The sequence below is a fragment of the Neoarius graeffei genome, chromosome 26 (genome assembly GCF_027579695.1).
Source record: "Neoarius graeffei isolate fNeoGra1 chromosome 26, fNeoGra1.pri, whole genome shotgun sequence".
Classification (NCBI taxonomy): domain Eukaryota; kingdom Metazoa; phylum Chordata; class Actinopteri; order Siluriformes; family Ariidae; genus Neoarius; species Neoarius graeffei.
In genome coordinates this window covers 5,621,050-5,636,550 of record NC_083594.1, presented here as the reverse complement: position 1 = coordinate 5,636,550, position 15,501 = coordinate 5,621,050, and the positions used below count along the sequence as shown (strand labels likewise).

At 40.5% G+C, this 15,501-nt stretch overlaps 1 protein-coding gene across 3 annotated transcripts in view; it reads left to right on the top strand.

Annotated features, from left to right (window-relative positions):
• The window catches only part of cdk18 (cyclin dependent kinase 18), a 206,007-nt gene extending 193,371 nt beyond the window's left edge, over positions 1-12,636 (top strand). For all 3 annotated transcript variants that reach the window (XM_060910973.1, XM_060910975.1, XM_060910974.1), the window contains 3 exons: positions 3,651-3,741; positions 3,843-3,917; positions 11,928-12,636. In XM_060910973.1, coding sequence (XP_060766956.1) covers positions 3,651-3,741; positions 3,843-3,917; positions 11,928-11,962 — 201 coding nt within the window. In that variant the 3' untranslated portion in view covers positions 11,963-12,636. The remainder of the gene's footprint in view (positions 1-3,650; positions 3,742-3,842; positions 3,918-11,927) is intronic.
• Positions 12,637-15,501: the final 2,865 nt, after the last annotated feature.

Below are 15,501 nucleotides of genomic sequence, written 5' to 3'. Positions count from 1 at the left end.
GTTTTAATGAGAAATCCAGCGTAAAAAAAAAGCAGTTGAGACACTGGAGCAAATGCTGGACCTGGGTTCCCAGAATGCAATGCAGCTGAGCGACAGCACAGACTCGGTTTGGCTATTTCACGATCTCTGAGATGACGATCGCGATGGCGTTGATGGTGGTATTGAGATTGAGAACTCACTGTAATGTTTCTGCTGTACGTAGTTTATATTTATCACAGCACTTTGGATTGTGACTAGCTATTAGCAAACACCTGCTTATTACCTTGTTAACATGCTAGCTAATGCGAAAGCTTCGGAAAGATTAGCCTTAGCTAATGTTCTCTCATGTTCAAGACGCTCTAATTTACCATCAGGAACTAAAACCAGTGTGTGATTTGAGGCAAGTGTGGTTTTCTTTCGTGAATCGTTCTCGTACTTTTATACTATTAGTTTATTCCACGGCTTTGTTGCAGTGAATACTCGATTCTGATTGGTTCAGTTACATCATTCTACGATCAAAGACTCTGCAGGACCACGTCCAATCATACCGTATCAATCTAAATGAAGAAAGAACTCTGGTAAATTTTGTTGCTTTAATAATCAAATTAGGGCGGCACGGTGGTGTAGTGGTTAGCGCTGTCGCCTCACAGCAAGAAGGTCCGGGTTCGAGCCCCGTGGCCGGCGAGGGCCTTTCTGTGTGGAGTTTGCATGTTCTCCCCGTGTCCGCGTGGGTTTCCTCCGGGTGCTCCGGTTTCCCCCACAGTCCAAAGACATGCAGGTTAGGTTAACTGGTGACTCTAAATTGAGCGTAGGTGTGAATGTGGGTGTGAATGGTTGTCTGTGTCTATGTGTCAGCCCTGTGATGACCTGGCGACTTGTCCAGGGTGTACCCCGCCTTTCGCCCGTAGTCAGCTGGGATAGGCTCCAGCTTGCCTGCGACCCTGTAGAACAGGATAAAGCGGCTAGAGATGATGAGATGAGATAATCAAATTAACAACGTCAGCTCATTTAAGACATCCTGTAAAAAAAAAAAAAAGTTACAGCATCAGAAAACAAGATGGACGATCGACGTTTCTAACATTAATTTTAATACATTTGGAAATCATGACACTTTCAATTAACTTAGCGTCAATGAAAATGTTCCGTTTAACATTAATTATCATGCTAAGTAGGCTACTAATGTAACGTCGACCAAGATTACGCTGCTATTGACGCAGAATCTGACCGATTTATTTGTTTATTTATTTTTTACTGGAAGCAATAAAATCATTTTAAATCAATATTTTGTGTCAAAGTATTCATTTCCTGAGTAAGCAGCCTTTTTTTTTTAAATATATATCAGTCTAGGAAGTTTTCTTATCTCTTATATTTAGTATTATAAGGTTAGTATATTTGTGGAAACTCTGATATTAAACTATTATTATTATTATAAGCAGGATAATGTACAGCTTCGTATCGACGTCCGGTGTCACCCTGTCATGGTTTATTTCAGCTCGCTGTACCATATCCCTTCCATATTTAAGAGTTTATAGTCTTTTTTTTTAAGCTAGACGGCCTTTCGATTTCATAAAATCGGTGAAATTTAGTTCCCTCTGAAATGTGGTGATTGTGATATCTGTTTATTTCTGTAATATCTCACAAAATATCAGGCCATTCTGTGGCTGGGAAGTTATTTAATTTGAGGGGATTAAAGCAAATAATGTGCATGAAATCGCTCGCTTCGCGCAGTCAAGCAGACAGAGGAAGTCCGTGTGCGCATGTGCAGGTTTACCTTCTTCTTCTTTTGGGTTTTATGGCAGCTGGCATCCACAGTGTCGCATTACTGCCATCTACAGGTTTCCCTTTGAGCGTGCACTGACAGTTCCATCATTCTGTCGCTAAACGAACAGCTGATCACACCGAGGTGCTCGCTGAGCGCTGATATTTATTAGTTTGGTCCTGCGTTTCCTTTCCTTCGTATAGAACATAACGTCTTTTCTTCTCGCTTTCTTTCCGTTACTGTAATCACTCTTTCACGTTTCATTCGCACACTCATGTCCTCCATTTTTCTCTCCTGTTTCAAATTTGTATCCCACAATGCCTTGCGCGAACGGAGAAAGCCCACCATGTGATGATGCATGACGTAGTATCTTGTATTGCGTCATGGTGAAGCAGGAAAAAATAGCACAGAATTTAGGGCCACATGGCTCTAAATTTATTAATTGTTTGTTTGTTTTTTTAATTGGAAGTCTGTGATTCGAATTCAGTAGCTTTCGGTCCACTAAACAAAAATAATTGGGTGTCGGGGAATTTTTTTTTTGTGACCTACAATTGAAAAATCTGAAAGGCAGTCTAGCTTTAACTTTAAATCAAGTGAAGAATTTGAAGCTGTAAAACCAAACACTTGTGTTTCCAATAAGTATAAGAAGATCGAAATTTCAAGACAAACACACATACATATCTTATGATATAGTGTATGGGGGTTAATTTTTCACTCTCAGATTTAAAAAAAAAAAAACAAGATATGAAAATTTTACAGTCTTTGACCTGAGAAGGTGCAGTGTGTGCTCTGAAAACCAATTAATTATACAACATTCACCCAGGAAGAGTCACAAGGATCGTGTCTGATGCTTAATAATTGAAGCACGAGAGACTTTAAATTGCATCTTGTCGAAGACATCAGTGGCGTAACAGAAAAAACCTAGAAGGGCACTCGGTAGAGTAGAGTGTATACCTCCAACAAGCCACATGTTATCAACATCAAAATCAAAAGACTTGAACCTGGGATAATACTAAAGCTGTCCACCAAATTTCGTCCAAATCCGGTCATTACTTTTTGAGTTACACTGGGAAAAGACAAAAAATATCCTGCATCCACAGACAAATCTAGATCCTGGATCTGCACACATATTTGGATTTGTATCAAAATCTAATCAATTGTTTTTTGGCCCATGGCTCACCTTTCCACCAAATTTCATCAAAATCTGTTTGCTACTTTTTGAGATATGTTGGGAACAGGCAAACAAACGGAGGCGGAAACAAAACCTCCTCCAAGAAAGTTATCGGCAGTCAAAACATCTCACCTCATCTCATTATCTCTAGCTGCTTTATCCTGTTCTACAGGGTCGCAGGCAAGCTGGACTACGGGCGAAAGGCGGGGTACACCCTGGACAAGTCGCCAGGTCATCACAGGGCTGACACATAGACACAGACAACCATTCACACTCACATTCACACCTACGCTCAATTTAGAGTCACCAGTTAACCTAACCTGCATGTCTTTGGACTGTGGGGGAAACCGGAGCACCCGGAGGAAACCCACGCGGACACGGGGAGAACATGCAAACTCCGCACAGAAAGGCCCTTGCCGGCCACGGGGCTCGAACCCGGACCTTCTTGCTGTGAGGCAACAGCGCTAACCACTACACCACTGTGCCACCCTCGGTCAAAACATCACAATTGTAAAGATTCACTAATTGCGTCCTAAATTAGCAGTAAACAAAAAAATGTTTTATTATTTTGCTTGGATAATAAACCACCAATCACTAAAACATTTCTGATGGTGTAGAGGAAGATGTACAGATTCAGACAGACAATCGGTTTATTAAATTTAATTTCCTTCTTCTCAGGATGTGTTTAGTTCCTTCCTTCCTTCCATCCTTACTTCTTCAGATTTCTCTGTCTGATTTCAGTACGACACCAAAAAACGGATCTCGGCCGAGGCGTCTCTGAGACACGCGTACTTCCTGAGCCTGGGAGAGAGCATTCACTCCTTACCAGACAGTGAGTCACTTCATTAGTTTTTCACAGCACCACAGTTATTAGATATTCAATATTCACGTCTCTGCATGTTGTTGAAACGCTTCATCTTCCTCCTTCTGCAGCTTCTTCAGTGTTCTCACTAAAGGAATTACAGCTTCAGAAGGACCCTGGCCACCGGAGCTCAGTCTTTCATCCAGGTAGCACAGATCACCTTGTAATAAATCAGGATGGTTGATTTTAGTTTATATTATATGGACACGAGTGTTTTACTGGGAAATACACCACTGGTATTTTTCATCCGAGCTCCATCCGGGACATGGAGAACCAAAACCGTGACATAACTCTCTATATGTCACTGGTGATGAAATCGATGAATTGTTTTGATAAATCTGGGGACTTTTTGTTTGTGAATGTGTCGATATAATTAGAAGAAAATCACACGTTGGCTTGAAGAGATGAAGTTTATCTTCTTGTGTTGAAAACCTTGCATTTTTCATACGAAATACATCACGGATCCGAGTGACATATTTAAATAATATTGGCTGGCTTTGAGTGGTATCTCATCTCATCTCATTATCTCTAGCCGCTTTATCCTTCTACAGGGTCGCAGGCAAGCTGGAGCCTATCCCAGCTGACTACGGGCGAAAGGCGGGGTACACCCTGGACAAGTCGCCAGGTCATCACAGGGCTGACACATAGACACAGACAACCATTCACACTCACATTCACACCTACGGTCAATTTAGAGTCACCAGTTAACCTAACCTGCATGTCTTTGGACTGTGGGGGAAACCGGAGCACCCGGAGGAAACCCACGCGGACACGGGGAGAACATGCAAACTCCACACAGAAAGGCCCTCGCCGGACCCGGGGTTCGAACCCAGGACCTTCTTGCTGTGAGGCGACAGCGCTAACCACTACACCACCGTGCCGCCCGCTTTGAGTGGTATATCAGATATATTCCATTCAGCTAGCATGATACTGAATGAGTCGAAGACGAGTCGCTGAATGGAATATATCTGACAGACCATGAAAAAAAGCCAGCCAATATTATTATTATTATTATTATTATTATTATTATTATTATTATTATACATACACATTCCTTTCGGGTGTTCAACGCGTCTTTCTCTTTCAAAATTTTCTCAAAATCTTCCGTATTTAACAAAGCAAACCTGGCGGCCATGTTTGTTTACAAATTGTCACAGTCGTTCACTCACTAGCACGGAAGTTTTACATCTCCGACATGTGACGTCTTTTTGTCTTGATGTAAACCATATTCAACGCTCATTCTCCATTGAGTAGAGTGACGTAATACACATATAATAAGCGATATGCTAACACTATTGCATGATATCGAGCCACATGAATGAAACACACTAGAAGGGAATAGAACACATGCTTTTATTCCATTGAAAAAGTGTCCTGTATGGATAATAATCACCGATATTTCACTCCGATGACGTCACTCCCAGTGTTTTCCTGCTGACTTGTCAAAATGGCAAACCGGTTCAAAATTAAAATAATTTTGATTAACTTGTGTATTATTTTTGTGTGTGGTTGTGTCCATATAAAATAATATAATATATATATGTTATTTACCAGCTGGGAGGTCCTTATGGTGAAATACCGTGACCGAGGTCTTGAAAGTATTGACCGAGGCCTTCTGGGCTGAGATCAGTATTCAAGGCCGAGGTCACGGTATTTCACCAAACGGACCGACCTTAAGCTGGTAAATAATATTTTTATTTTTTTTCTTTACCAAATTCTAACAAAAAACGAGAGCGCCCGAAAGGGAAAACCGAGCCGAGCCGCCATTTTGAATCCTCATTCATGGCTGTAATGCAAATGGCTTCCTCCTCGGTATACAAGTGCACTTCCATGGCAGGAAAAAACCTACATTTTGCCGCCTATGTAGTCCCCTATTTATACAAAACTGAGTCATTCAGGATTCAGACATGTTTTTGCTTGGTGTTCGCAACAGTTCGAGGTTTTTAGCTTTCTCCTGAAATGTTTTCTTTTATTTCTTCTTCCTCCAGGTAGTAAAACTCGCTTTCGCTGTGAGCGCTGTCATTATCGCTATCCATGCTGTAAAATTAATGCTATTCTCCTGAGAAATGTGAAAATAAATGTTGACAAAAATTGCTACGATGTTTGCTGTTGTTGTGAACAAGCGAGTCGCCAGAGGTCCGTATCCGGGGTCCGTAACCGGGGTCCGTATCGTAGGATACGGACCCGCTCGCCAGCCAATCAGAGCGCAGGATTTGATGGAACCCGTACCGTGAAAAAAATAAAATATAATCTAAAGAACATTACATGGTGATGCGAAGATGTGAAGTTTATCTTCTCATGTTGAAAATATTTCACTCGCTCACTTGTGAATATCACCACTCGAAGATAAACGTCATATCTTTGCGTAACTGTGTAATATCCTCGATATATATTCAGCAAAAAAATTCTAAAGTTTCTGATTCATATGTTTTGGTGAATACAGACACACATTTCCACTGGACAGTGTGGTATGGACACAAATCCATAATCTCACATTTTGTCCTGACTCGAGCTTTCCTCTTTTCCTTCCTAAACAGCAACATGTGGGCGGAGCTCCAAGTAGTGGAAGCTATTGATTGGTTGAACACAATCATCACAGAGTCGTTCTGATTAGTGTCTCCTGTTGGAAGGCGAGATCATATCGTATCATATATGAAATATGATATGATGATATTTAAAGGCATTTCTGCCATGCCTGATGTGGATCACAATATTTCGGTTTCATAACGAACGCCTAATAGTGTTGCATTACAAAAACAAACTGATGATGAAAAATAAATTATGGCGTGGCATGGTGGTACAGCGGGTAGTATTTGCCACCTCACAGCTCCGAGGTCGGATCCTGAGCTCGGGTTGCTGTCTGTACAGAGTTCAACACATTCTCCCAGGGTTCACATGGGTTGCCTTTGGGTTCTCCGGTTCTCTGCACAAAAACAGGAAGAAGGCCTGCTCTAAATTGCCCCATATGAATGAATGTGGACGTGTGATGGACTCCTGTCCCATCCAATGTGCATTTCTTCCTCACGGTCAGTGTACACGAGGGAAAACACATCTAATCCACTGCTTCCAATCAGAATTGGATGTTAAGGATATTTAACAGGACTTTCCTTTTTTAAGTATCAATATATTCTACAGTACAGTATATACTAATACTATACTATATACCAGTACACTAATATGTACACTACCAGTCAAAAGTTTGTACACCCCTACTCTGTTTATTCATTGGTCTGTAGACCAGGCTGGATGAACTCATGCGATCACGCATCATCGGTCTGTTGTCCATCCATCGTCTGTCCACACTTTACAAAAATCGCTACTCCTCCTACAGGATTGATCAGATTTCAATTAAACTCACATACAATATTCCCCAGGTGGGTGTGCATAAAAGTTGTCAAGATGGTGGCGCCACCGGTCATATTTACGTCTGAAATTTCTGGGTGACTCGTCACATTAACCCTTTGATGCAAAACATGGGTCAAAAGTGACTCGGCTGAGTTTTTATCTTCTATATCTTTGCAATAAATTAATTCCATCATTCAGTATTCAAAGTATTCCTCAATTAACTTGTTTTTGATCATCATACATCCTTATTTTATTTTTTCCTTTCTTACTTTTTGAATAAAAACCCTTTTTGTATCACTACCCTTCTAATGCACAACATGGGTCAAAAACGACCTGCGTTCATTTTCCAGGTTATTTCATGTACGGCTGAGTGTTTCTATGATCTACTTTTGAAATAAATCCATTTTGTCATTTACTTTTCCAAATATGCAGTAAATATCTTGTTTTTGTTTAGCACAAATCATCATTTTTATCTTTCCTTTCTTAAGTTATGAACAAGCACAGCTTTTGTAATTCTACATCAAGTTTACACACATGGGTCAGAACCGACCCGCATGCATTTACTCCAGCGTTTGGTGGGAACTGTGAATTGTGCTTGTGTCAGACATTTCACAGCTCAGCACAGCGCCCTTTGCCCATCTCATACATGCAAGCAGGGGCGCCGCCAGAAATTTTGGGCCCCATGAAAGATTAGAATTTTGGGCCCCCTAACTTTGCCCACCCTCGTCACAATTGCACTATTGTCATTATTTGACTTTTGATAGCCCATGGACCTTGAGTTTGTGACTTTATTACATTTTATGTATTAACCTACCAGGGACTAGATGAAAACTGGTCAGTGACTAATTCTAAAACTTAAATCTAATTTAAAAACTTCAATCCTAAAGCATTTATGGGTTGTATTGCTGCTTACCTCCTTCTCCAAAGGGGAGTTCAGTGGTTTGGTAGGGCGGAGGTCCCCCTGAGGCTGAATCTGTGCTTATTTAGGGCACCCCATTAGTTATGAAACTGGTTATTAGCACTAGTTATTAGCCCCAGCATAACGTAATATTTCATCTTGTTTATCACACAAGTCAGTTCAGTTATTAAAATGGAAAAAATGTCACTGTACAAACTGTAAAAGTGTTCTCTTGATAGGCTAATCCAACCACGTTCATACTGTTCATTTACCATTCGCTAATATTTTGAACACACATGTGAGCGATAGCTATCTTTCTTTGGGAAAAACTGAGTGACCAGTTGCCTGCCTCTCCGGTCCCTCTCAGCTTTCAGCTGCCTTTCTTTACGTTTTTGAGAGTGAGTAGATTACTTGTCCGAAAGTTACGAGTAATTACTATTAGCTACCGAGCTGTCGACATATTCTACTTTAGTTAGCTAATTTTATTGTAGTTGGCTTAGCTAACGACATAGTTAATAAATAAATAACTGGCCCCATTCACTGCTAAAGTAATTACTTGAAACAAATTATTATTACAGTATTAAGACATTTAATTTTAAATCACACTTGGATGACCCATGTGTAGTAATATAAAAAGTATTTTTGTTCATAAAGTAGGAAAGAAAAAATTAAATTAATGACTTGTGGTAATTAAAAACAAGATATTTAAAGAATACTTGGAATATTCAATCATAAAATAAATTGATTTCAAAAGATAGAGCAAAGAAAAAGTCAGTCAGCATGAAATAACCTGGAAAATGAATGCGGGCCCCATTGACCCATGCTGTGCATTAGAAGGGGTGTGCATATGTTTTGACCCATGCTGTGCATTAGAAGGGGTGTGCATATGTTTTGCATCAAAGGATTAAACGCTGCTCTTCATAAACTGCTGGGACGTTTTCACTGAAACTCACCCAGAAGACTCTAAAGACATATTCCAACAAGAATTGTTCACCAGGTGGCGCCACCTACCATGGATGAGGCTCCAGAGGGGTCACGTGGAATTTCACAAAAATCGCGACTCCTCCTACAGGAGAGATGAGATTTTGATCAAACTCATTTGGAATGTTCTCCAGCTTGGTTTGGATAAAAGTTGTCCAGATGGTGGCGCTACCTGTCATATTTAACATTTTATGGACGTTTGAACATTTTGGGTGACTCGTCACACCAAACACTGCTGTTCGTAAACTGCTGGGACGTTTTCACTGAAACTCGCTCAGAAGAATCTGAAGACACATTCCAACAAGAATTGTTCACCATGTGGCGCCTGATTTCACAAAAATCATTACTCCTCCTACAGGATTGATCGGATTTCAAACTTGCACACAACAACAGTAGCCGGTATGAGCTCCAGTCTCACTGAGGCTGTTTTATTCTGTATTGTGACTATTTTCTACATTGTAGAACAATACTGAAGGCATCAAAACTATGAAATAACATCTGGAACATATCTGAAAGTATGTGGTAAACAAAAACAAACTATGTTTGATATTTTAGATTCTTCAGTGTATCCAGCGTTTCCCTTGATGACGCTTGGCACACTGTTAGCATTATGTTAACCAGCTTCATGAGGTCGTCACCTGGAACACTTTTCAGTTAACAGCTGTGCCTCGTCAAAAGTTAATTAGCGGACGAGTTTCTTACCTTCTTAATTTGTTTGACATCATCAAACAATAAATAGTAAATAATAACAATACAAATAATAAAATCGCCCTATTCCATCCACAACTGTAGTAATCCATTAGCCTGGGCCCGCCCATCCTAAGCGTGACGCAACACGAGGGCCTGTTGCGAGCTTAGTCTGGCCAGGCAAGCTATCTACAGCTCTTCCAAGCTCCCGAAAAATCGGGAACCAATCAACTTTGAGCATCTCCAACAGCCCTGGGTAGAGGCGTGTTCAAGGCAGTGATATAGTAGAACTGCGACCGGAAGCCATAGATTGTTTACAGAATCTATGCCGGAAGCGCTTCATTCACTAGAAACATTACGAACATGGAGCAAGTTCTCATTGAAAACGGAGCAAAGAGCAGCCCTGGAGGTATTTATTGAAAGGAAGGACGTTTTCGCCTTGCTCCCGACCGGCTTCGGTAAGAGTTTAATCTACCAGTTAGCCCCGTCGCGTCACATACGTCAGAGGAAAGAGTGATGTGATTGGTTTAAGCTTCGTCACAGCCTTTTCTGGCTTCGACCAGTAGCAAACTGAGGCATTTCAGGGAGGCGGGTCAACCACGGGCTCTGGGAAACGGTTGGGCTTAATATCTTGGCCAGATCAATAGCTCGGAGAGCTTTGCAGTCGCGTTAGCCAGACTAGTAACCCATACCGTATGGAACCGAACGACAAAGTAAAAAGAAACAACGTCCATCATTACTTTAAGACATGAAGTGACTTTTAATGAATAAAAATAAGAGACAAAACGTTGAATTAGAAGGTGCGTCCAAACTGTATTTGTTTTAATGTAATTACATGATATATAGAAATGAGATGTGTTGAGAAAGTTTTGAGTCGTTTAGGTCTCACAGCACCTTTGCAACAAATCCATGTCATAAAGAATAAGCGTCATTTTGATACAAAATCAGTTTTACCAATTACGAAGTAGTACTTTACTAATCTTTACTATTTAACAGTTATCCCATGAAATCTAGTCGTACATGAGCTGACAGCTGATGAGGCGCGTAGCACCAAGTTGTCTGTAAGCCGTGTACGACGAGACTGAGTGGAATAACTGTTTTATTCTATCCACATTCAGTGGATTTCGAGAAACGGAACATTTTTATTTTTATTTCTTTTGCAAATTCGATAAATAAAAACTTTGCACAAAATGTCCGACAAAATCATTTCCGCTTAGAATGTAAACAAACCGGCGAAATGACAGGAGCAATTTATGAAAAAAATGTGATAATAATAATTATTGAAAAATAAAACAAGATACGCTCTTACTACCAAATACTTTTATTCCATATTTTGTTGGTGGTGTTTTTTTGTATTTTTTGAGGTTTTGTTTTCGAGTAGTTTTTATTTCGTCCTCGTTCAGTTCAGCAACACGCGCCACCATTTTGTTTTTCTCTACTCATGGTATATAAGCTGATATCCTAGTAGTAGAGTAGCCAATCAGAGCATACGATTGCTCATATCCAGTGAATGTGGATAGAATAATCTCTAATGAACCTGCAGAGAAGCTCTGAGAAGGTATATACTGAGAAACAGACAGACATACTCAACCAGGCCGTGGACTGGTAACCATACCAGATGTTATGGTCCTGTTTGGTGGAAAAGTGCTAATAGTATTTCATTCTCATCTCATTATCTGTAGCCGCTTTATCCTGTTCTACAGGGTCGCAGGCAAGCTGGAGCCTATCCCAGCTGACTACGGGCGAAAGGCGGGGTACACCCTGGACAAGTCGCCAGGTCATCACAGGGCTGACACATAGACACAGACAACCATTCACACTCACATTCACACCTACGGTCAATTTAGAGTCACCAGTTAACCTAACCTGCATGTCTTTGGACTGTGGGGGAAACCGGAGCACCCGGAGGAAACCCACGCGGACACGGGGAGAACATGCAAACTCCGCACAGAAAGGCCCTCGCCGGCCACGGGGCTCGAACCCGGACCTTCTTGCTGTGAGGCGACAGCGCTAACCACTACACCACCGTGCCGCCCTAATAGTATTTATTTTATAAAAAATATATACTGTATATATGTATCATGATGTATAGATGATGTCATTCTGAAACCACAAGCAATAATCATCTTCCTGCAAGAAGAGTTTTATTATTTTTCTTTCTTTTTTTTTATTATCACCCTGATACAGTATATGATGGCCTCATTTTTTTTTTATTATTATAATTTTAAATTTCTTCCTATTTTAGGTCGGGGAAAGAACCGCAGACAGAGTATATTCTAACGACTGATATATGGAGGAGGAACATCATCACCGTGAAGCAAATGGCTGTAAATCTAAGAAAACTGCCAAGCTGTATCCCAAAACCTCTTCACACCGACCCACACTGGAAATTGAGATTTTAACACACACACACACACACACACACAGCTGACCAATTCATTTTCACTGCTGTTTTATTGAATTTGGCAAACTTACACAGTTACAGCTGACCACTGTAACTGTAGTTTCCCACTGTGCTTTCTCAACATTAAAAAAAAAAAACACACAAACAAACAAAAAAACAAAATATTTTATTGCCCATGTTCATGTTTAAATGATGAGTGGAATAATAATTCTCTTGAGAAGCACTCTCATATTATTATACCTTTCAAGGTGCAGTGTTTTTTCACTGGGGCGGGACCCTCTAAGGTATTTATTTGTACCCTTTTTATACCACTTAGGAACATACACTACCGTTCAAAAGTTTGGGGTCACCCAGACAATTTTGTGTTTTCCATGAAAAGTCACACTTTTATTTCCCACCATAAGTTGTAAAATGAATAGAAAATACAGTCAAGACATTTTTCTGGCCATTTTGAGCATTTAATCGACCCCACAAATGTGATGCTCCAGAAACTCAATCTGCTCAAAGGAAGGTCAGTTTTATAGCTTCTCTAAAGAGCTCAACTGTTTTCAGCTGTGCTAACATGATTGTACAAGGGTTTTCTAATCATCCATTAGCCTTCTGAGGCAATGAGCAAACACATTGTACCATTAGAACACTGGAGTGAGAGTTGCTGGAAATGGGCCTCTATACACCTATGGAGATATTGCACCAAAAACCACACATTTGCAGCTAGAATAGTCATTTACCACATTAGCAATGTATAGAGTGGATTTCTGATTAGTTTAAAGTGATCGTCATTGAAAAGAACAGTGCTTTTCTTTCAAAAATAAGGACATTTCAAAGTGACCCCAAACTTTTGAACGGTAGTGTATACGTACCTTTTTGGCCCTAAAAAAGGTACACATAGTTACCTTGAGGTCCAATAATGAGCCCTCGGTGTTACATTAGTGTAGATTGTACCTTGGGGTATAGAAATGGACTCCTACTGTAGCCCTATTTCTAACCAGAGGTGGAAAAACCCAGATGCAGAAAGTAAAAACCCTGCCACATTTTTGCTCCAGCCAATTCAATGAACCAGCTGATCCTAATTACCACATCCCCTAAGCCAGGTTGATGAGCTAATTGGTGAAATCACCCGTGTTGAGAGCACAGGCAGAAGGAAAACCTAAGCAGGACTTTTACTTTGTCAATCCAGTTTTTCCACCTCTGTTTCTAACAGTGAGTGACCTGGATCATATTGTATATATGATCATTACAAAATACAACCCCGATTCCAAAAAAGTTGGGACAAAGTACAAATTGTAAATAAAAACGGAATGCAATAATTTACAAATCTCAAAAACTGATATTGTATTCACAATAGAACATAGACAACATATCAAATGTCGAAAGTGAGACATTTTGAAATTTCATGCCAAATATTGGCTCATTTGAAATTTCATGACAGCAACATATCTCAAAAAAGTTGGGACAGGGGCAATAAGAGGCTGGAAAAGTTAAAGGTACAAAAAAGGAACAGCTGGAGGACCAAATTGCAACTCATTAGGTCAATTGGCAATAGGTCATTAACATGACTGGGTATAAAAAGAGCATCTTGGAGTGGCAGCGGCTCTCAGAAGTAAAGATGGGAAGAGGATCACCAATCCCCCTAATTCTGCGCCGACAAATAGTGGAGCAATATCAGAAAGGAGTTCGACAGTGTAAAATTGCAAAGAGTTTGAATATATCATCATCTACAGTGCATAATATCATCAAAAGATTCAGAGAATCTGGAAGAATCTCTGTGCGTAAGGGTCAAGGCCGGAAAACCATACTGGGTGCCCGTGATCTTCGGGCCCTTAGATGGCACTGCATCACATACAGGCATGCTTCTGTATTGGAAATCACAAAATGGGCTCAGGAATATTTCCAGAGAACATTATCTGTGAACACAATTCACTGTGCCATCCGCCGTTGCCAGCTAAAACTCTGTAGTTCAAAGAAGAAGCCGTATCTAAACGTGATCCAGAAGCGTAGACGTCTTCTCTGGGCCAAGGCTCATTTAAAATGGACTGTGGCAAAGTGGAAAACTGTTCTGTGGTCAGACGAATCAAAATTTGAAGTTCTTTATGGAAATCAGGGACGCCGTGTCATTCGGACTAAAGAGGAGAAGGACGACCCAAGTTGTTATCAGCGCTCAGTTCAGAAGCCTGCATCTCTGATGGTATGGGGTTGCATTAGTGCGTGTGGCATGGGCAGCTTACACATCTGGAAAGACACCATCAATGCTGAAAGGTATATCCAGGTTCTAGAGCAACATATGCTCCCATCCAGACGACGTCTCTTTCAGGGAAGACCTTGCATTTTCCAACATGACAATGCCAAACCACATACTGCATCAATTACAGCATCATGGCTGCGTAGAAGAAGGGTCCGGGTACTGAACTGGCCAGCCTGCAGTCCAGATCTTTCACCCATAGAAAACATTTGGCACATCATAAAACGGAAGATACGACAAAAAAGACCTAAGACAGTTGAGCAACTAGAATCCTACATTAGACAAGAATGGGTTAACATTCCTATCCCTAAACTTGAGCAACTTGTCTCCTCAGTCCCCAGACGTTTACAGACTGTTGTAAAGAGAAAAGGAGATGTCTCACAGTGGGAAACATGGCCTCGTCCCAACTTTTTTGAGATGTGTTGTTGTCATGAAATTTAAAATCACCTAATTTTTCTCTTTAAATGATACATTTTCTCAGTTTAAACATTTGATATGCCATCTATGTTCTATTTTGAATAAAATATGGAATTTTGAAACTTCCACATCATTGCATTCCGTTTTTATTTACAATTTGTACTTTGTCCCAACTTTTTTGGAATCAGGGTTGTATATTACATAACAGCAACAGTATTGTGCTCCAAAGGTACTTAAAGAACAAATCTACCCTGAACAACATGCATATTCATGTCTATAATTAATCTCCAACTTACCCACAGTGCTGAAAAGCATGCAGTGGGATTTATCCCTCAGGTCATATCTACATAAAAAGAGCGATGCAGCGGCGCTTTAGTCCTTTAGCCTGTCCAGCTCTTTCATCTCCTCATCTGTACTCTCTGCTCAAACAGATCAGCTTCAAAAATGACAATTTTCATGATTAACAACACTGTAAATTGTTAAGTAGCCATACCGAGTCTCTCAGTGTTGTATTACTGCACTGCATTCTGGGACAACATTTACATCAATGTCTACACTCTTTCTACACTGGATTTCTCATTAATATGATGTTAAGCATCACCAGAAATTGGTGAATTGGTAGGAATTTGGGAGTTGTTTTGTTTTTTGGAGCTAACAGCTAAACCTGATCGTTCTCACTAATCTTTGAGATCGGCGAAATCCCGTCAGAGTCGCACACAACCGCCGACTCGTCACAGGATTAATGAAAATACGTACATC